General features: G+C 44.5%; 1 protein-coding gene and 1 pseudogene across 1 annotated transcript; both read right to left on the bottom strand.

Annotated features, from left to right (window-relative positions):
* Positions 1-11,916: 11,916 nt before the first annotated feature.
* Positions 11,917-21,293, bottom strand: C4H11orf97 (chromosome 4 C11orf97 homolog). The gene is given in 5 exon segments (XM_033146137.1): positions 11,917-12,057; positions 13,556-13,681; positions 17,267-17,371; positions 21,063-21,207; positions 21,210-21,293. Coding segments are annotated over 5 exon segments (450 nt in total). The 5' UTR covers positions 21,279-21,293; the 3' UTR covers positions 11,917-12,052.
* Positions 12,492-12,946, bottom strand: LOC117045255 (annotated as a pseudogene).
* Positions 21,294-22,221: the final 928 nt, after the last annotated feature.

The raw sequence follows: 22,221 nt of genomic DNA, 5'->3' as shown, positions 1-22,221 counted from the left end.
GCACAACATAAATCCCTGCATATTTTATATAAACTAAACCATTCAGCTTTCCATTATTACATCAGTAAAAACTTATTTACACTGTTGAATTTATCTTAATGCTGCCTACATTTTCAATTTTCCTCCATATATTCAATAAACATTTCCCAATCTTCTTTAAACGTATGTTCTTCTTGTTCTCTTATTCCAGTCAGTTCCAAATGCATACCAGACATGCTCAAAGGCATTGTATAGATCAGGCATAGGCAAACTCAGCCCTCCAGATGTTTTGGGACTACAACTCCCATCATCCCTAGCTAACACGACCAGTTGTCAGGGATGATGGGAATTGTAGTCTCAAAACATCTGGAGGGCTGAGTTTTTTCTTTCTTTCTTTTTTGAAACTTAATAAAGATTTTAAAAAAGGAAATGTTTTTGACCTTTATTTCCATTTGGCTGGAAATTGTAGCCCTACTGTGTTTCAAGACTCTCCCTTTTGTCACCTTGGCAGATGTCATTGCCTCCCCATTGGTCCCTAGCTATGCATATAATTTCCAACTCTTTACTTTAGGCTTACTGTGACCATGTGACCATGCTGTTCTTTTCCTTTGTGTTTTTCTAGACCTCTTGAAACAAATGATTTAACAAAATCATCATCCTCTATGGAAGCAGCGGATTCAAATTTCAATAAATTTTCAACATTTTCCTTTATTGAAATGTTGAATATTTAGGAGATTCCTAAATATTTGGAATAACTTTCTGATGGTAAGAGCTGTTTCACAGTGGAACAGGCTCTCTTGGAAAGTGGACTTTCCTTCACTGGGGGGTGGGTTTTTTTTGTAATAATTTTTATTAAATTTTCTGTTTTACAATTTCAAATAAACATTTTACAAACCTTAAAATATCCAATGAATTCCCTTCTTCTCTTTCCATTGTTCAGTTTACATATCATACATCCCTGCATGTTTTACTATAACCATTCAAATAAATATTCCACTCTTATATCCATCAAAAAATATTTACTCTGTTGACTTTATCTTAATGCTGCCAGCGTTTTCTGCTGTATACAGTTATTTTCCGTATATTCAATAAATGTTCCCCAATCTTCTTTAAACGTATGTTCTTCTTGCTCTCTTTTTCTATACGTTAAATCTGCAAGTTGTGCATATTCTGTCAACTTAAGTAGCCAATCCTCTTTAGTTGGGACCTTGCTCACTTTCCACTTTTGAGCTAATAAAACATGGGCCGCAGTTGTTGCATACATAAACAACCTTTTCCGACACCTGGGAATTTCAGTCTAGGTTATCTCCAACAAAAAGTACCATCTATGAATCATTTTCAGATAGTTCTCTTTCAGTTAATAGCATATTGAAACAAATGGAAAACCTAAGGAGCCAATTTACAGATTGGTTGCAGTATCACCAGTTACACAATATGTTTAAATTAGATAGAAAGAATGGATTTTTGGACCAAAGCTCACAATTTGGCAAACACACACACACACACACCCCTCATGCAAAATAAGGATAAACTTTTGTCTAAAATGTGCAATCTTCTATTAGAATGGGAAACAAAAGACGAGCTTGTTAAAGCTGAAACGACACACTGAGCAATTGATATATGTAGAGCATAACATAGATTTTAACCTCTGGGGGAAACTCTGGAAAAGTGACCTGAAATTTACAACATACTATTACCTGGAGGTTTTTAAGCAGAGGTTGGGCGGCCATCTGTCAGGGATTCTTTAGCTGTGATTCCTGCATTGCTGGGGGTTGAACTAGATGCCCCTCCCAACCCTACAATTCTGTGGTTCTGTGAACATCATCAGGGCATCAAGTCACTTCTCACAACCCCCAAGAAACCTCATCGCTGTCACCAGGGTGTATGTCATCAAGTGAGGTACAACCTGCTGGAAATCTTTCTTATACACAGACCTGTTCCTCTTTTGCCTCTTGCCACCCAAGCCGCTGAGAAGCCTTTTAATACAATCGAGCAAGCATAGACGTTTCGTTAAATCAACAAAGAAAACACATAGGCAAAAGCCCTTTGCTTAATCACACCCCAGGCCTCTTCACCTTCGTTTGGAATTTTCAAATTTCTGGGTAGGGTACAGTACCAGAAAGGCTTTTGCCCACTTAATTTTTAGAAATTGAGTTTTGCGCATGCTTCCTATCACAGGGAAGATGCCTTCCTTTCTCCCCTGCTCCCCAGTCAAATTATGACATGGGATCCCACATCCTATATCCACCCCTCTTCTGATGAAAAACATAAGGAGAGATTGCTGGATCAGGCAAATGGTCCATCTAATTCTACATTCCTGGTGTCACAGATCATGGAATTGAAGAATTGAAAGGGACCCCCAATGGTCATCTGGTGTAACCCCCTGCAATGGAGGAATCCTGCTCACAGCCATCCCTAAAGGTAAAGGTAAAGGTAAAGGGACCCCTGACAGTTAAGTCCAGTTGCGAATGACTCTGGGGTTGCGGTGCTCATCTTGCTCTACAGGCTGAGGGAGCCGGCGTTTGTCTGCTTCTGCAGGCAGTTTTTCCGGGTGATGTGGCAAGCATGACTACCAGTAAGCCGCTTCTGGCGAAGCCAGAAACACTGTTTACCTTCCCGCCGTAGCGGTACCTGTTTATCTACTTGCACTGTGTGCTTTTGAACTAGCTAGGTTGGCAGGAGCTGGGATCAAAAAATGGGAGCTCACCCCGTCGCGGGGCCTCAAACCGTCGACCTTCTGATTGGCAAGTCCAAGCCTCACAGTGGTTTAAACCACAGCGCCACCCGCGTCCCCACAGCCATCCCTAGGTGGGCTCAAACCAGCAACCTTCTGGTTAACAGCTACATGCACACTGAGCCACCGTCATGACACTGAGAAACACTCAGCCAGGATGCGATCCCAAGGGCAATCTCCCCGCCTGCAGTTTCCAGCAACTGGTACTCAGAAGCATTACTGCCTCTAGCCGTGAAGGTGGTCCTACCTGCACTAGGGAATGGGATGGGGAGCTTGTGACCTTTCCAGATGTTGTTAGGCTCTGCTGATGGGAGTTGGCGTCCTGCAACATCTAGAGAACTTCCACCCTTTCCAAACCAGGTATTTGCCGTTCTCCCGCAAGAGTCTACAGATGACATTCTCTGCAGATGAAGGTCCATGACTCAGAGAGTGTTTGCAGCACAGGGGAGCTTCACAGCTCTTTCCCCCCTGCTGTCCACATCAGCATGGCTTTATTGGTGTCGGATTCGTCTCTGTACGTGAGGGCTCTCTTTAGAGATGCTGGGGATTGAACTTGGGACGTCCTGCATACAAGGCAGTTTCTATACCGTCAACTTCATGACCCTTCCCCCAACCAGAATTCTAAAGAATGATGCCAGGCCAAGTTAGGGGCAAGCCACGAGATTTCCAAATCCTAGACTTTGCTTGTATTTTCTCCAAGGATCTCAAGGTGGTTCTCCCCATCTCTATAATATTCTCACACAACAACCCTGTGAGGGTCACAACTGAGAGTTAATGACAGACCCAGGGTCACCCAGAGAGCTTCATGGCTGAGGGGGATTTAAACCCTGAATTCCCAAGCACTTCTTCAGCACTCTAACCACTATACCACACTTTCCTCAGATAACATTGTTTCCCCCCTCTTTTGGCCTGATCTGGTAGGACTTTTCTTATGTTTTTCAACCCTAGAGAGCTGCTGCCAGTCAGTGTAGACAATAGCGAGCTTCATGGCTAATGGCTTAGGCTTAACATGTTTTATTGCTTAATTAAACTGTACCGGTAAACGGTGGCTCTGCAGTCAGCAAACAGGTTTCATCTTTTCTCCTCAAACACATGAGGAAATCGCCGCCCCTCACAAATATCGTTTTCCTTTTGCTTACTCTGGCATCCTGTGTCGTTCTTACCTCACAGGGTGGTTTTGAAGATATGCTGGAAGTTTCAAGGGTCTCAAATATAGGACTCAAAATAGGCTATTTTAAGGGAGGTTACTTCCCCCTTTGTGATTTTTTATACTAAAGGAGTGGTTTTCTATAATAATTTTTTATTCGTTTTCAATCACAACAATCCAATAATAGCCTCATTATAATAATGCCAAGTTATAATACAATTAACAATACCAATCATTGAGATGCCAAGTTATACAATTTAGCTGGCCTCTTGTCTGCTAGAATTGATGGTTTAATTATTTACTTTATTTCTGTGTTCCAAAATCTTATAAATTCCAATTTGTTGGTCTGATCATTCTAGACCAAGTGCTTACATTTCTATTTGACTATTTTCTGACCCATTAATTTTATTGGCAGGAGATATGAATGCCAGAAGGTAGATATCTGTACGAGGTATTGCAAACCTAAGAACAGATAAGTGTGATGCAAGCTGTGATAACGATGCAATAATGAAATGCATACTGAACATGCTCAAAGGCAGACCATGTCATTACCGAGGAAGCAGATTTAGTCGCTGTTTGAGGACTATCCCTGCCTCCAGGTCTGGTCTTGACTGGATGGATACTGGAATCAGCAAGGGAGACCCACATGACCTGAAGGTGCTGCTGTGCAATGCCAGGTCAATGATTCATAAGACCACGAAAGCTCATAGAATCATAGAGTTGGAAGAGACCACAAAGGCCATCCAGTCCAACCCCCTGCCAAGCAGGAAACACCATCAAAGCATTCCTGACAGACGGCTGTCAAGCCTCCGCTTAAAGACCTCCAAAGAAGGAGACTCCACCACACTCCTTGGCACCAAATTCCACTGCCGAACAGCTCTCACTGTCAGGAAGTTCTTCCTAGTGTTTAGGTGGAATCTTCTTTCTTGTAGTTTGAATCCATTGCCCCGTGTCTGCTTCTCTGGAGCAGCAGAAAACAACCTTTCACCCTCCTCTATATGACATCCTTTTATATATTTGAACATGGCTATCATATCACCCCTTAACCTTCTCTTCTCCAGGCTATACATACCCAGCTCCCTAAGCCGTTCCTCATAAGGCATCGTTTCCAGGCCTTTGACCATTTTGGTTGCCCTCTTCTGGACACGTTCCAGCTTGTCAGTATCCTTCTTTAACTGTGGTGCCCAGAACTGGACACAGTATTCCAGGTGAGGTCTGACCAGAGCAGAATATAGTGGTACTATTACCTCCCTTGATCGGTCTCTAAGGTGCTACTGGAAGGAATTTTTTATTTTTTATTTTGTTTTGACTGGCAGACTAACCCGGCTACCTACCTGTAACTGGATCCATGACTTGATTGTGGATGGAGGACTTGACCTAGCATGTGTAACAGAGACTTGGTTGGGTGAAGCAGATGGGCCTGTTCTTGCCACTGCTTGTCCACCAGGTTTCTCTTTGCTGGGGGTTGAACTAGATGCCCCTCCCAACGCTACAATTCTACGGTTCTGTGAACATCATCAGGGCATCAAGTCACTTCTCACAACCCCAAGAAACCTCATCGCTGTCACCAGGGTCTATGTCGTCAAGTGAGGTACAACCTGCTGGAAATCTTTCTTATACACAGACCTGTTCCTCTTTTGCCTCTTGCCACCCAAACCCAAGCCGCTGAGAAGCCTTTTACTACAATCGAGCAAGCATAGACGTTTTGTTAAATCAACAAAGAAAACACATAGGCAAAAGCCCTTTGCTTAATCACACCCCAGGCCTCTTCTCCTTCGTTTGGAATTTTCAAATTTCTGGGTAGGGTACAGTTCCGGAAAGGCTTTTGCCCACCCTCCCACCTCACTTAATTTTTAGCAATTGAGCTTTGTGCATGCTTCCTCTCCCAGGGAAGATACCCTCCTTTCTCCCCAGCCCCCCAGTCAAATTAGGACATGGGATCCCACATCCTATATCAGGCTTGGGCTTCCCTCCAGATGTTTGGGACTACAATTCCCATCATCCCTGACCAAACATCTGGAGGGCCGGAGTTTGCCTATGCCTGTCCTATATTCACCCCTCCTTGCTGAAAAACGTAAGGAGATTGCTGGTGTCACAGTGGTTACTCAGATCATGGAATTGAAGAGTTGAAAGGGACCACCAATGGTCATCTAGTGTAACCTCCTGCAATGGAGGAATCCTGCTCACAGCCATCCCTGGGTGGGCTCAAACCAGCAACCTTCTGGTTAACACCCACTGAGCCACCGTAATGACACTGAGAAACCCTCAGCCAGGATACTATCACAAGAGCATTCCAGCAGTTTCCAGGAACTGGTATTCAGAAGCATTGCTGCCTCCAGCCGTGAAGGTGGTTCTACTTGTACTAGGGAATGGGATGGGGAGCTTGTGACCTTTCCAGATGTTGTTAGGCTCTGCTGATGGGAGATGGCATCTTGCAACATCTAGAGAACTTCCACCCTTTCCAAACCATGTATTTGCCATTCTCCTGCAAGAGTCTACAGATGACATTCTCTGCAGATGAAGGTCCATGACTCAGAGAGTGTTTGCAGCACAGGGGAGCTTCACATCTCTTTCCCCCCTGCTGTCCACATCAGCATGGCTTTATTGGTGTCAGATTCGTTTCTATATGTGAGGGCTCTCTTGGGGTTACCCTGAGCAGTGGTGCATGCACCCAGAGAGCTTCATGGCTGAGGGGGATTTAAACTCTGAACTCCCAAGCCCTTCTCCAGCACTCTAAACACTATACACACTTTCCTCAGATAACGTCGCCTTTCCCCCTCTTTTGTTCTGATCCGGTAGGACTCTTCTTATGTTTTTCAACTCTAGAGAGCTCCTGCCAGCCAGTGTAGACAACAGCAAGCTTCATGGCCAATGGCCTCACTCGGTATCAGACACCATCCAATTTCTCTTTCTCCATACAATTTGAGAAAGATATATATGTATATTATTTGTATACCACCCTACATCCATAGATCTGCGGGTGGTGCGTAACATAAAATAATGGTTTCCGCAGCAGCAGCAAGCAGCACTGAGTCCTCTTCTTCCCGGACGCCGTTTTCTCTTGCTTCAAGTGGGTTTTGCTGGTTGACGTGGCACTTAAGAGATGTGAGTGAGGGAGCAACCTTGTGATTTATAGTGAAGTCTTAGGCTTAACATGTTTTATTGCTTCATTAAACTGTACCAGTAAATGGTGGTTCTGCAGTCTGTTAACAGGTTTCACCTTTTCCCCCCCGAACACATGAGGAAATCCCCTCCCCTCGCAATTATCATTTACCTTTTGCTTACTCTGGCATCCTGTGTCATTCACAGTGTGGTTGTGAATATATAATGGAAGTATGGAATGGGAGGGAACCACGCACATTGATTTGATCTTTCATTTCACAACACGGAAAGCATAGGACAGACCGAGAAGAAGAATCCAATGATCAACTTCATCCAAAAGCTTGTTCAAAGGCCTGGGATTTAGTCTGGCATTCTGCAACAATAGTTCTCAAAAAGGCTGTATCAAGGGTCTCAAATATAGGACTCAAAATAGGCTATTTTAAGGGAGGTTACTTCCCCCTTTATCATTTTTTATACTAAAGGAGATTTAGTCTGGCATTCTGCAACAATAGTTCTCAAAATAGGCTGCTTCAAAGGACTCAAATATTGGACTCAAAATAGGCTGTTTTAAGGGAGGTTACTTCCCCCTTTGGATGCGGGTGGCGCTGTGGGTTAAACCACAGACCCCAGGTCTTGCCGATCGGAAGGTCGGTGGTTCGAATCCCCGCGACGGGGTGAGCTCCCGTTACTCGGTCCCAGCTCCTGCCCACCTAGCAGTTTGAAAGCACATCAAAATGCAAGTAGATAAATAGGTAGGAAGGTAAACGGCGTTTCCATTAGCTGCTCTGGTTCACCAGAAGCGGCTTTGTCATGCTGGCCACATGACCCGGAAGCTGTATGCTGGCTCCCTCGGCCAGTAACGCGAGATGAGCACCGCAACCCCAGAGTCGGACACGACTGGACCTAATGGTCAGGGGTCCTTTACCTTTACCTTACTTCCCCCTTTAGGATTTATTCCCCTGAAGTGTCCTTGTATGTCTGCACACCTTAGGGTTACCCTGAGTAGTGGCGCAGTTCTGCCATTTTAGATTCTGGACATAAGGTTCTCAAAAGGGAAGAAACCCTCTTTAGGAAAAAACTTGAAAACATGACTTCTGCTCATTCAGCTGAGTGGTGCCCTGGCATCCTACCCTGAGGGCACTACTGATCCTTGCCTCTTTTACGTTGGTAGTGTGGTATTTGGGCTACATTTGCATTATCACAGAAAGATTTGAATCAGAAATAGAGAGAATGATGCCCCTGTGTATCTTGGTCATGTTGTTCGGATGCCTGATTATCGTCTTCCAAAGCAACTACTCTATTCCAAACTGAAAAATGGAAAGCATAATGCTGGTGGTCAACAAGAGAGGCTTAAAGACTCTCTCAAGGCAAATTTATAAAAATGTAGTTTGTTGTTGTTTAGTGTTGTTGTTGCACTCCTGTCTTCCACTGCCTCCCACAGTTTGGTCAGACTCATGTTGGTAGCTGTCCAACCATCTCGTCCTCTGTCATCCCCTTCTCCTTGTGCCCTCAATCTTTCCCAACATCAGGGTCTTTTCCAGGGACTCTTCTCTTCTCATGAGGTGGCCAGAGTATTGGAGCCTCAGCTTCAGGATCTGTCCTTCCAGTGAGCACTCAGGGCTGATTTCCTTCAGAATGGATAGGTTTGACCTTCTTGCAGTCCATGGGACTCTCAAGAGTCTCCTCCAGCACCATAATTCAAAAGCATCAATTCTTCAGCGATCAGCCTTCTTTATGGTCCAGCTCTCACTTCCATACATCACTACTGGGAAAACCATAGCTTTAACTATACAGACCTTTGTCGGCAAGGTGATGTCTCTGCTTTTTAAGATGCTGTCTAGGTTTGTCATTGCTTTCCTCCCAAGAAGCAGGTGTCTTTTAATCTTGTGACTGCTATCACCATCTGCAGTGATCATGGAACCCAATAAAGTAAAATCTCTCACTGCCTCCATTTCTTCCCCTTCTATTTGCCAGGAGGTGATGGGACCAGTGGCCATGATCTTAGTTTTTTTGATGTTGAGCTTCAGACCATATTTTGCACTCTCCTCTTCCACCCTCATTAAAAGGTTTTAAAATTCCTCCTCACTTTCTGCCATCAAGGTTGTGTCATCAGCATATCTGAGGTTGTTGATATTTCTTCCGGCAATCTTAATTCTGGCTTGGGATTCATCCAGTCCAGCCTTTCACATGATGAATTCTGCTGTTGTTGTTCAGTCGTTCAGTCGTGTCCGACTCTTCGTGACCCCATGGACCAGAGCACGCCAGGCACGCCTATCATTCACTGCCTCCCGCAGTTTGGCCAAACTCATGTTAGTAGCTTCGAGAATACTGTCCAACCATCTCATCCTTTGTCGTCCCCTTCTCCTTGTGCCCTCCATCTTTCCCAACATCAGGGTCTTTTCCAGGGAGTCTTCTCTTCTCATGAGGTGGCCAAAGTACTGGAGCCTCAACTTCAGGATCTGTCCTTCTAGTGAGCACTCAGGGCCGATTTCCTTGAGAATGGATAGGTTTGATCTTCTTGCAATCCATGGGACTCTCAAGAGTCTCCTCCAGCACCATAATTCAAAAGCATCAATTCTTCGGCGATCAGCCTTCTTGATGGTCCAGCTCTCACTTCCGTACATTACTACTGGGAAAACCATAGCTTTAACTATACGGACCTTTGTCGGCAAGGTGATGTCTCTGCTTTTTAAGATGCTGTCTAGGTTTGTCATTGCTTTTCTCCCAAGAAGCAGGTGTCTTTTAATTTTGTGACTGCTATCACCATCTGCAGTGATCATGGAACCCAAGAAAGTAAAATCTCTCACTGCCTCCATTTCTTCCCCTTCTATTTGCCAGGAGGTGATGGGACCAGTGGCCATGATCTTAGTTTTTTTATGTCGAGCTTCAGACCACTCTCCTTTTCCACCCTCATTAAAAGGTTCTTTAATTCCTCCTCACTTTCTGCCATCAAGGTTGTGTCATCAGCATTTCTGAGGTTGTTGATATTTCTTCCGGCAATCTTAATTCCGGCTTGGGATTCATCCAGTCCAGCCTTTCGCATGATGAATTCTGCATATAAGTTAAATAAGCAGGGAGACAATATACAGCCTTGTCATACTCCTTTCCCAATTTTGAACCAATCAGTTGTTCCATATCCAGTTCTCTAAGAGAGGTTTAAAGACTCTCTCAAGGCAAATTTTTAAAAAATGTAGTTTAAAAACTGACAATTGGGAAATACTGGCCTGTGAGTGCTACAACTGGAGAACTGCCTTTACCAAAGGTGTTATGGGCTTTGAAGACACTCATAATCCGGGTGAGAAAGAGAAACAAGCTAAGAGGAAGGCACGTTTGGCAAACCCCCACTGTGATCAACTCCCACCTGGAAACCTATGCCCCCACTGTGGAAGGACATGTGGGGTCCAGAACTGACCTCTAGAGTCACTTGCGGACTCACTGTGAAGACCGTGTTCATGGAAGACAATCTTACGCGGCTACTAGTGATCGCCAGAGGAAGACGACTGCATAAGCAAGTCTAATTTAATAAAAAGGTGTAATAGCTGCTGATAGACATACACTCCATCAAAATCTCCATTCCTCTTTATTAAAACGCCACCTAAGCTTCCCTTTTATACTTCCCTGTCTGTTTGTGCCATGCCTGCTTTCTCCCCCACCCCCACACATATCAAGAACCAACAGGATTAAGGCTGTAATCCTATATACAAGCTTACAGGGGAATCACTCCAACTGAACTCCCTGGTGCTTCCTTCTGACACAGAATCATGGCATCACAGAATTGTAGAGTTGGAAGGGACCCCGATGCAGCCTAGAATTGCATTAGCTTTCTTTGCTGCTGCTGCATCACATTGTTGACTCATGTTAAGCTTGTGGTCTACTAAGACCCCTAGATGCTTTTCACATGTACTCCTAGCAAGCCACGTGTCCTGCGTCTTATATTTGTGCAGCTGGTGCACAGGGTTGCCCATGAAGCAGAAATTGTATTTTGGGACAAGGCAGGAAGTGATAGTATGGACATGGAATGTGGTGTTAGTATGAGAGAGTGGAGAATGTAGAGTTACGTCAAAGAAGAGAAAGGTTTCACCGCAGCCACCAGGATATGTGAATCCATATCAAGCCTATGGTGCTTGGGGGAAACCCCTGTATTAACCCACCCTCCCCAAAAGTTATTTGCCCTAAAGACAAAACAACTTTGGGGGGATTTTAGTTTGGAGAATGGTGCAGGAGAAATGGTTAACTTACAATGCCTCTAGCACTGGGCAGATTTGCGCTCTCTCCAGTTTCCCACTCCCAAAGGCTTTCCAACTTTTTTTTAACAGCAGAAGGTGTGATTACAGGCTCACCTGCTGCCACTTCTATTTTGGCAGTGAGCAGAGAAGAGGCCCTGGGGCAAGTACAAAGGAGGACAAAGGAGGAGCACAGTGCAACTCTTCAAAATGGCACCACACCATTACAAACATGCAAACATTTGTAGAGATCTTACATACCTGCTGCTGTTTTTAAACATGAGTGGCATTAACAGTTGCACAAAAACAACAGGGTTCCCACTTCTTCTTCCAGCTCGTGCACCCTATATTGTTCCCAGATCTGCTCCAGGGAGTTGGGAGTACCCCCAGAACAGATTTACGGAGCTGCGGGGGTGGGGGGAGAGAATAGCCTGTTGTACACGGAAAAATCATGGTGCTGGTGGAATGTTTTGCTTAGCTCAGTGTTGAATACAGCTGTTCATCATTGCTTGTACAGTATATGAGCCAACTTTTACTAGCCTGCATTTCCATGCTGGTTGCTGAAAAACGGGCCATTGAACTAGCAAAAGAACAATCTTCTACCAAACAGGCGGGTGGGTGAGCCATTATATACAAGTCTGCAGTGCAGGTAATAAAAATTTAGGGAGGTGAAGCACTTTTGCCTCAGAGCATTTTGTAGCTAAACAGAAGACCAACACAGATACACTGAGTGATGCATGGTTGCAAACTTTATTTTACATGCTATGATACAAGTTCTAGAATATAGTACTCAGCATTTGGATAAAAATAGCAGCTGTGAATTTGCCTAGTTCCTGTCACTTCCATCAACACTGCTTTTCACAGGGGCTATCCTGCAGGAGGGGGGAAAGGATGAAAATAGAGATTAGTAAATGTTTTATTGGTGAGGCATTTCCACTTATATGTACTTTTATTTATTCATTATAGCATGACCTCACTGAGTGTGAGGAAGCAGACAATTATTTGTAAAATGGGGGTGGAAACTTACCTGAGGTGCCTCTCAGCTACAGAAGTTGAATCCATTCAGTTAGAGAGGGGCACAAATTATTATTATTATTATTATTATTATTATTATTATTATTATTATTACTATTTTACTAACAAAAAGTTTTATTTATAAAGAACTACAATTCAACACCAATGTAGAAAAGTTATTGAAAATTATGCAAGCCAGATGGGCGGGGTACAAATAATAAATTATTATTATTATTAGTAACTGGCTTCATTAATCTTCACTCTTTAAACACCAATGGTAGAATTGGGAGTGATACCATTAAACCACTGCATATTTTCTCCTATAGGTTTAAAGATTAAAATAATAAGCAAAACAGACTCAACAGCTATTTCTAGTTAGAAACACTCTGTAGAAGACTAATATTGTCTCCTTTTAACATGATTCGACCCAGCTGTTTCCTTGATTTTGTCTTGGAGTGAATCTCCTCAGCATCATCCAGAACCAAGTTCATATACTCATCAAATCCAGTAATACAGCCTTCTATCCTCATGTTCACCTGTTCATACAGCCACACCTGAATTCTGAACCTATTCTGTAGGTATCTGAAAGATGAGGTTGATGGGCTGCACCATCACTTTCTGACCTCGCCCGCAGAATGCCATGGCCAGCAGCTGGGCTGGGAAAGACCCCCGACAGGATGAGCCCTACTTAGGCGGGACGGGGCAGCCAACGGTCAACTCCTCTCCCTCCTCGCTTTATCCCTCGCACGCACGCGGGCCAGGGGCACAAATTATTTAACATTTTTAATCAACAAGGGGGAAAACAGCTTGAAGTGTACAAATGTGTGCAAAACTTTCTGCAATCAAACCAATGAAGCTGTAGGTTCACAAGTTTAAGGAAAATTGCAGATGTTTATGGAAGTTGGGATTTTTTGGCAGAGGGGGAGTAATGAGAGCAAGGAGTAGCAATCCTAAAGCAGAGTCGCATCTCTGAAGATCTAAAGAGCATCCAGTATGGTGTCTTAACAGGTAGAGCGCTACCCTACCACAACCATGCAATCCTAGGTTTCACGCAGCCGTGAAGTTCTACTAGGTAGCCTTGGGGGACGTTTTCTTGCTTTCACTCTCTCTCAGCCTAGTCTACTTCACAAGATTGCTCTGAGGATAAAATGGAAAAAACATACAGCACCTTGAAGGAAAGGTGAAGAACAAATAGGATGCTGGTTTTTTTCTTCCCTTAAAAAAAGTTTATGTGACTTTTCAAAAGCTGATGGATGCTAGGATTCACACACCGAGATGGACAATCCCAGGTGAATGTTTTGAAAGTCAGAGTTGTTTACTGATGCACGATGCAGCCCCCAGATATTTCATTCTTACTTCTTATTACGGCATGTCTGGAGTAGTACTTGGGCTGTGAAAGCAAGCTACTTGGATTCTGTGATGCCGGCTTGAAGCCTCCCACTGGGAAATTCCTTTTCAAGCTCCAAATTCCTTCCAAAGCCACTGTTCAAAATACAAGAAGAGCATTATTGTCACTGGGGTTCCAAGCTGACCTTCTATATTTTTAGGTAGGAGGGAAAGCAATTAATACCCACGGACCGAAATATTTGTACAAACCACTGGCTGACAAAACATAATCATGCAACTGTAGGTCTGGAAGGAACCTTGCATTATTGATTTGATTCCGTTTATGGGCGGCTTGCCATAAAATATCTCCAAGAAGTTTCATAATAAAAACAAGTCCATATGTAAAAAACAAGTTAATATACCCAAACAATTAAAAAAACCACAACTCTATATGTAAAAATGCTTGCAAAGCATCCCTTATATATAATAAATTTCCAGTTTAATACAGATACACACTGGGATAAAAAACGCCCTCCATTTGTTGTAAAAGGAAGATCTTCAGTAGGTCCTGAAAAGACAACAGAGTTGGCGCCTGTCTAGTGTATAATGGGCAAAAGGTAAAGGTAAAGGGACCCCTGACCATTAGGTCCAGTTGTGTCCAACTCTGGGGTTGCAGCGCTCATCTCGTGTTACTGGCCGAGGGAGCCGGCGTACAGCTTCTGGGTCATGTGGCCAGCATGACAAAGCTGCTTCTGGCGAACCAGAGCAGTGCACGGAAACGCCATTTACCTTCCCGCTGGAGCGGTACCTATTTGTCTATTTGCACTTTGATGTGCTTTCGAACTGCTAGGTTGGTAGGAGCAGGGACCGAGCAACAGGAGCTCACCTCGTCACGGGGATTCGAACCGCCAACCTTCTGATCAGAAAGCCCTAGGCTCTGTGGTTTAACCCACAGCGCCACCCGCGTCCCCTAGTGTGTAATGGGAGAGAGCTCCAAAGGGTAGCTCCACCTTCCTAAATGCTGTTCCTATATTGCGGGCATGTACAACAGGTCGATCGTGACGGACTGGTAGATCCTGGGATAGATTATGGTTGATCGCAGGTCAGTTACTGCACTCCTGGGGGGACGTGACAAAGATGTTGCCCTGTCAGCCCCAGGAGAGCTGGCCTGTGTGTTTGTGTGTGTGCTTGCCTGTCCTTCCCGCTGTACTCCTGGGGGGATGTGAAAGGGATGCTGCCCTGCTGGCTCCCAGGAAGAGCAGGCCTGTGTTTGTGTGTACGTGTGCATGAAGATGAGATGCACGGGCTCTGCATGGACTGCTGCTGCGGAGGCACCCAGTCAGGGAGCTGATGGAAGGGCGGCACACGAGAGAGACAATGACGTCCCCCCTCCCTCTCCCCCCTCCCGCCAGTTCCCATGGAACTAAAATGGCCTCTCCCTCCTAGTTCTGGATGGGCGCTGATATCCCGCCCATCTGGCTGGGTTTCCCCAGCCAAATATAATATGTTTAAGTTGAAGAATGACAATGGGAGAGTGTGGTAGATCACTGCCAGTTTTTTATATTGGATGGTACAGTGGTACCTCTGGTTATGTACTTAATTCGTTCCGGAGGTCCGTTCTTAACCTGAAACTGTTCTTAACCTGAAGCACCACTTTAGCTAATGGGGCCTCCCGCTGCCGCTGCGCTGCCAGAGCACGATTTCTGTTCTTATCCTGAAGCGAAGTTCTTAACCTGAAGCGTTATTTCTGGGTTAGCGGAGTATGTAACCTGAAGCGTATGTAACCCAAGGTACCACTGTAGATTGCAACCTTATGGATGTTGGACGTGACTGCTATATTGTATGGAATGGACCTCCTGATATAGCTGGAATCTGCAGGAGACCCTCTGCAGCAGAGCAGAGTGATCTGTTGGGTATATTGCATATTATTTTAAGGCCTGTGATAGATGCAAATATTAAGCCTCTCATCATGCATTTTTTGCAGTGGTACGACGTGGCTGATAACTCTGAGGACTTAACAACTATAGGGCTTACACCAGTGGCTTTCAAACTGGCTTCCCAGGAACGTTGGGGTTCCTTTGAAGCTTCTCAAGGGTTCCTAAATGAAATCGGTAATGGCTGTGCGGCTTTTCAGAAAGACAGCTTGCTCAGTCTGCTGATGTTCTCCTGCAATGGGGAGCAGCGGAAGTCTGTTGTAATGTTCATGTAGGGTGAATTGTGAGGCCAGTGTCCCACCATATACCGAACTTGCCACAGGATCCTCTGCAGTGTTCAAAGTTCCACCACAAGCCACACGGATTTCCAGCTACGGAAAACGTTCCTTCAAGGTAGCATCTCTGAAAACCATCAGCTAAGGCAAATTCGTGGAGTAACAAAATACACATCGATGTCAATCAAAGGGGACGAGGGATGTCTTAACAGAGAATCAGTGTGGTATAGTCAATAGAGTATTGGCCTTAGGCTTCGTTTCAACCCCCTAATCAGCCATAAAGTTTACTAGGTGGTCAAGTCCCACCCCCCCTTTGTCTCAGTTTAATCTACCTTGCAGGGTTGTTGTGAGAATAAAAAGAATAAACTTGTGCAGTGCTTTTTTTCCCCTAAAAAAATGTTTAGGGGTACTCTCATTTTGACTCAAGAAAATCACCATTTTATAGTTAAAATCAGGGGAAATAAATACAGTAAATGGACAAAAGTACAAAGATTCACAAAATGTTTAGGGGTATGTGTAACCCTGCGTACTCCCAGAAAAAAAGCACTACTGAACTTGTGTATTTCGATTTGAGCTTCTTGATAAAAGGGCTGCATACAAATGCTGACATGCAAGGTGATAGTATTTATAGGGTCTGGCCCTCTTCTTCTATTAAGTTGTCCAAAGCCAGCTTGCAACTACCAACTGCTGTTTTGGATTTCTTTGTTGAGGCTTCCCTAAACTTTAAATGAGTTGTTCCGGAGAATGCGGTTAAAGAACTGCCACTCTAAAAGACAAATGAAATACTTAATATGAAAAAAGTCCACTCTGTGATTCATATTTGGTCTGGTTACTAAATGAGTTCAATAAGGGCAAACCAATGTACTGGCTTTTGCTAGAGTTTGCTCTTGTATTCAGCCTCTGAGTTTGGGACAGCAGCCAAATCTGCAATTGTTTTGTGGGACCCAACCTCTTTGGTGAATTTATGCTGTTGTGCTCCATTTGGGGCAGTGTTACTTACTTTTCTGATTAGTGCTTTTATCCGTTTATTATATTGTTGTAACCTACCCTGGAACCTTAAGGGGAAGGACAGGTAAGATACCGTATATTGGGAGCTCTCCAATGAAGTTCTTTCGCTAGCACCACAACTTCTGATGTGCAACAGAAATTATTTCCTCTATCCATGCATCCTCTAAATCTGCTCTGGGTCCCCCTCCCCAACCCTCTGGAAAGGGATTGGTGGATGACACAGAGGAGCATGAGGAGAGGGAAAGGAAATTCCATTGTCCAAGCAGAAATCCTTGTCCTGGTGGATATCACACTTATAAATAATATGACATGCATCATTCTGAAGGCCTGGAAAATTGTAAGATACAAATATGATAAATAAATAGAACTTTGTTTTACCCATAACACCTGACTTTATATATTTCCTCAAGTTAAGCGGCATTTACACCAGATTTTTACAACTTATTACCCACTAAACATTTCAGATTTTTCTTTACTAAATCATTTTATTTTTATTTTATACCTTTGCCGGCCACAGGGCTTACCTTCTGAAGGGTGTTTAACTCTGCATTCATCCCTCCGAAAATAAAGCTCTTCTTCCAGCACTTCCTTAACTCTCCTAGGTGGTTCGACATATACAAACTTCTTCCCTGTTTTATTAAAGACAATTTACAGGGATAAGGAATCCCATATGATACAAACCTTATTTCACTTAACTGTATCAGAATTAAGCAATTTGACATAATAAAATTTAAAATCATTCTCATTTGTAATATAAAGTTCAAAAATGCAAACAAAATGTTTTAAAAATGTGATATGAAAAATATCAATCATGTTTTATTTAAGTCCCTGATGCACCCATAGCTTAAATATACTTTTCTGGTACTCTGTTCTCAGGTGCAAGATATAGCAGATATGGAAATAATACTGAGAAGTGAAATAATCTTCCATGCAATCACTAATCATTTTATATTTTCCCATGACACACCAGTGAAGACAGTAACTCAGACCACTGGTTCATCTAGCTCAGTATTTTACATTGCCTCACTATGGTTTCAGACAAGTTTTTCCCAGTCCTACCTAGAGATATTGTGGGCTGAAAATGGAACACTATGTGCACAAATCGTGAGCTCTGTCACTGAGCTATGGCCCTCTCCCAATGTGTGCATCGTCACACATTAATTCCATAATTAAAGACTCAGAATAATCCAAAGCCATTACATTGTCTGATTGACGAGGTTTCCCACTGCATGATTTACGACAAGCAGAAGTGATGCTTCTCTGAATTCTGGGGCATAGTAATAAATGTTGCAATCCTAACCCCACTTACTTGGGAGTAAGCCCAAATGAGTTCAGTAGGACTTACTTCTGAGTAGGCTAGTTAAGACTGTGCTGGAAGCATCATGCTTCCAGTTTTAATTGAAGGTTGTTGTTCTTAGGTAACAGACAGAAGAGTCACTTATAAAGATTCATAACCATTTAGGAATCAGTGGTACGGAGGTATGGAGTGGTACTGAAAAAATTATGTAAAGTTAAAGGGACCCCTGACCATTAGGTCCAGTTGCGGATGACTCTGGGGTTGCTGCACTCATCTCACAGGTTTTGGGTCATGTGGCCAGCATGACTAAGTCGCTTCTGGTGAACCAGAACAGTGCACGGAAACGCCATTTACCTTCCCACCTATTTATCTACTTGCACTTTGATGTGCTTTCGAACTGCCAGGTTGTTAGGAGCAGGTTGGCGAATTGTTTGGGAAAGGGACTTTATCATCCCTTTTTGTGCACTAGAGGGCACTGTATAAATTTATATTATACAGGGCACAGAGGATGAGATGGTTGGACAGTTAGCTACCAACATGAGTCTGACCAAACTGCAGGAGGCAGTAGAAGACAGGTGTGCCTGGCGTGCTCTGGTCCATGGGGTCATGAAGAGTCGGACATGACTAAACGACTAAACAACAACAAATATGCAACAGGCTTTTGAAACAAACTAAATGCTTTTTATCTCCACACACTATTCAACTGAACTGCCACATGGAGTGTTAATCAGGTAACAGGCATATACTGACATTCTGTGGGAGTGGGGGAAAGGTGCAGAATGTGAAAATGGTCCCAGAATTCAGAGAACAGTGGCTCTTAATTTGTTTTCCTAAAGCTTGGTGCCCCTTTAAGGTTATAAAGTTATGCTTCAGAAGGAAACAATTCCTGCTGAAATCTCAGGAGCCAAAGGGGTGCTTGAATAGTCTGTCCAATGTTTGGAGGAATGGGTGTAGCCAGGGGGGGGCAGGGAGGGGCAGCTGCCCTCCCCATCAAGTAAGATAATAGAAATACTTAACTAACAAATCACATTGCATTGGTTCTCCTCCACTCCCCAATCCTGGCTACTGCCATGTTTGGAGGTGAAGTTTCAATCCCACTGCAACTTGTTGCCCCTCCCCATGACTAGTATAATCAGTTAGTCTGGGAGGGGGCAGGTAAGAGAGTTTCCCCACCCCTGCACTAGAGGAACCCAGCATATGTCTCCTTGTAATGGGATGTCCAAGTGTGGCATGAAACTGCTTAAATGCAGTCAAACTTTGCAAATGCTAATCTATAGTTTTGTATACATTTGGGCCCAATAGCTCACTGGCAGCCACGCTTTCAGGTGTAACCCCACATATTGTATAGGCACCCCAGCCAGTTGCTGCTTCCGGTTCAGTGACATTTCACTGTATTCTACATATGGTGCACCCAAACTAAGGAACCAAAAGCAAATCACGACTTTCAGGCATGTGTATGTATCTATAAAATGGAATACACATGCATGCAGCCCTCGAAGGTAATTATGTATAGATGGTTTTCTGTAAATGAAGTGTTTGTTAAGTTGTCCTTTGGTGAGTTAAAACGCCTGCGTATGAATAATGCTTCCATAGCTGATGGATTGAAAGCTTGCTAGGTTAGGCAACTCTCCCAGTAGAAATGGCGGTCAGCGATGTAGTAACAGATCTCAAAGTGGTCTGTGCTCATCACAGTGAGAAAATTTCCCCATGGGATAAACGAAACCTCCAACATGTTTGGAAAAACTACATTGAAGGAGATGGGGTGTATACTGTGTATAGCATTGGGATGGGATGTCCCCCATGGAATTGACTATAATTGGGAATTGAATGTCGATTCTTGGTGGTGAGCAGAGGAAAGGGGAGGACACCAACCCTTCTAGAATGGAACTGAAGAGAGTTCCTCATAGTGATGTATTTGTCAAGCGGTATAAACCCTTGTGGGGTGTGCAATGCCCCCATGGAAGGGAGACTGATATGTGCACAAGGCGAAAAAGCACAGTAAGCGAAAACCTTCCTCTTAACCCAGGCATTTGGCCGATTAACATCCTATGACTTTTTAAATGTGTTTGTGGGAAGGGGGGGTTGTTGGTTTGCTTTTTTATTACAGTCGTACCTTGGGTTATGTCCGCTTCGGCTTACGTATTTTCGGGTTACGTACTCTGATAACCCAGAAGTGTTTTTTGGCGTGTGTGCAGAAGCGTTCTGCGCAGTTCGCGCATGCGCAAAGCGTGCTTTTCGGGTTGCGTACTTTTCGGGTTACGAACGGCAACCCGGAACCAATTAAGTACGTAACCCGAGGTACCACTGTATTATCATTTATCATTCATTTCATTTCTATACCGCTTTATATTTTTAAGAAAAATCTCAAAGTGGTTTACAGCACATTAAAACGTCAATAAAACAATCCGGAATGAAACATTACTGAAGGAAGTCAAACATAAAAGTACACACAGCCAAAGCAACCTAATTAACGGGAAAACCAAAGTATCATCTTAAAAGATTTCAAAACAAAACATTACAAAGGAGATCGACTGCAGAATTTTATTATGCGTTTTGTACTCTCGTTTTGCATTTCTCTGCTGTGAAACGCCCTGGGATCTTCAGATGGAAGACGGTATACAAATTAAATAAATAATAATAATAATACTGGAACAGGCAGGATCCTCTGCACTGGGGGAAGAGGGTGGGTGGTCCCTTTGGGAGGCAAGGGAGGTAGGTTCTCTATGGGGAAATGAACAATGGCCTCACATCATGGGCAAAGGGCATTGGAGGGGAGGGTCCAATGGTGCCAGGCAGTCCCTAATGCAAGAGGGGTGGGGTGCCCTTTCCCTCTAATGGGGGTGGGTGGAGAGGGCAGCACCCACCCCCCAACACACATTTTGCACAAGGTAGCAGCAGTAGCGACAGCAATGCCCCCACCACCCACCCACTCCCCTTGGCTCGAAAGAGGATGCCACGCTTTCCAGAAGTGGAGGGGACTACGCAGTTGTGTCCCCACCCTCGGCGACCCCCTCCCCACTCACAGGGCTGCCCCGCTTCATTGTACTCCGCGTAGCTCCGGCTGCTCCCCGACTCCCCGGGACTCTGCTCCAGTCGCTCCCCGGCCGCCGCTCTCATGCCTCGCCGCCCGCCGCCGCCTCTTGCACCAGCCGCGCCCAGGCAAGTGGGAAACGCGCGGGCCGGTTGCCATAGGAGCCCGAGGCGGCGAAAGGAGGAGGAGGAAGAAGAAGGGGGAGCATGGAGCTCGCGACTCGCCTCCCTCGGGGGAGCTTCCGAGGGAGCCTGGGAGTTAAGTTTCCCGCCTCCGCCCGCTCCCCGGGGCCAGGGGAAAGCGCAGCAGCGCCCAAGAAGAGAGGCGGTCTAGACTCTAGAGTGAGACTAGGCCCGGCCCTCTTGGGCGTTGCCATGGCGACTGATGCTGGGCTAAGAAGCCCGGCGGGGATGGATGGTGGGTGAAGCGAGCAGAGGCGTCACAGTGCAAAAGCGCTGCTGTCGAAGGCTATTGAGGCACCTGCAACAACTTCTACTTCTTCTTCTTCGATCACTGGTAGCCGAGTAGGATTGCCTTCCATAAACACGGTTTTAACAGTCAGTCCGTAAGTGACTGTGGAGGCCAATTCTGGATCCACACGTCCTTCCACAGTGGGGACATTGGTTTCCGGGCGGGAGTTGATCACGGTGTGGATTTGCCAAGCGTGCCTTCCTCCTAGCACGTTTCTCCCTTGCGTCCTGAGTTCGAGTGTCTTCAAAGCCCATGACACCTTTGGTAAAGGCTGTTCTCCAAATGGAGCGCTCGCAGGCCAGTGTTTCCCAGTTGTCGGTGTTTATACTACATTTTTTAAAAATTGCTTTGAGAGAGTCTTTAAATCTCTTTTGTTGACCACCAGCATTACGCTTTCCATTTTTAAGTTCGGAATAGAGTAGTTGCTTTGGAAGACGATAATCAGGCATCCGCACAACATGACCAGTCCAACAAAGTTGATGTTGAAGAATCATTGCTTCGACACTGGTGATCTTTGCTTCTTCCAGTACACTGGTATTAGTTCACCTGTCTTCCTAAGTGCTGTGTAAATTTTTTCGGAGACACCGTTGATGGAATGTTTCGAGGAGTTGGAGATGGCGTTTATAAGTGGTCCATGTTTCACAAGCATATAGCAAGGTTGGTAGTACAATAGCTTTGTA

This window comes from Lacerta agilis, chromosome 4, assembly GCF_009819535.1.
Source record: "Lacerta agilis isolate rLacAgi1 chromosome 4, rLacAgi1.pri, whole genome shotgun sequence".
NCBI lineage: Eukaryota > Metazoa > Chordata > Lepidosauria > Squamata > Lacertidae > Lacerta > Lacerta agilis.
Note: the sequence above shows the minus strand (reverse complement) of the source record. Positions and strands in the feature narration are given on the sequence as shown.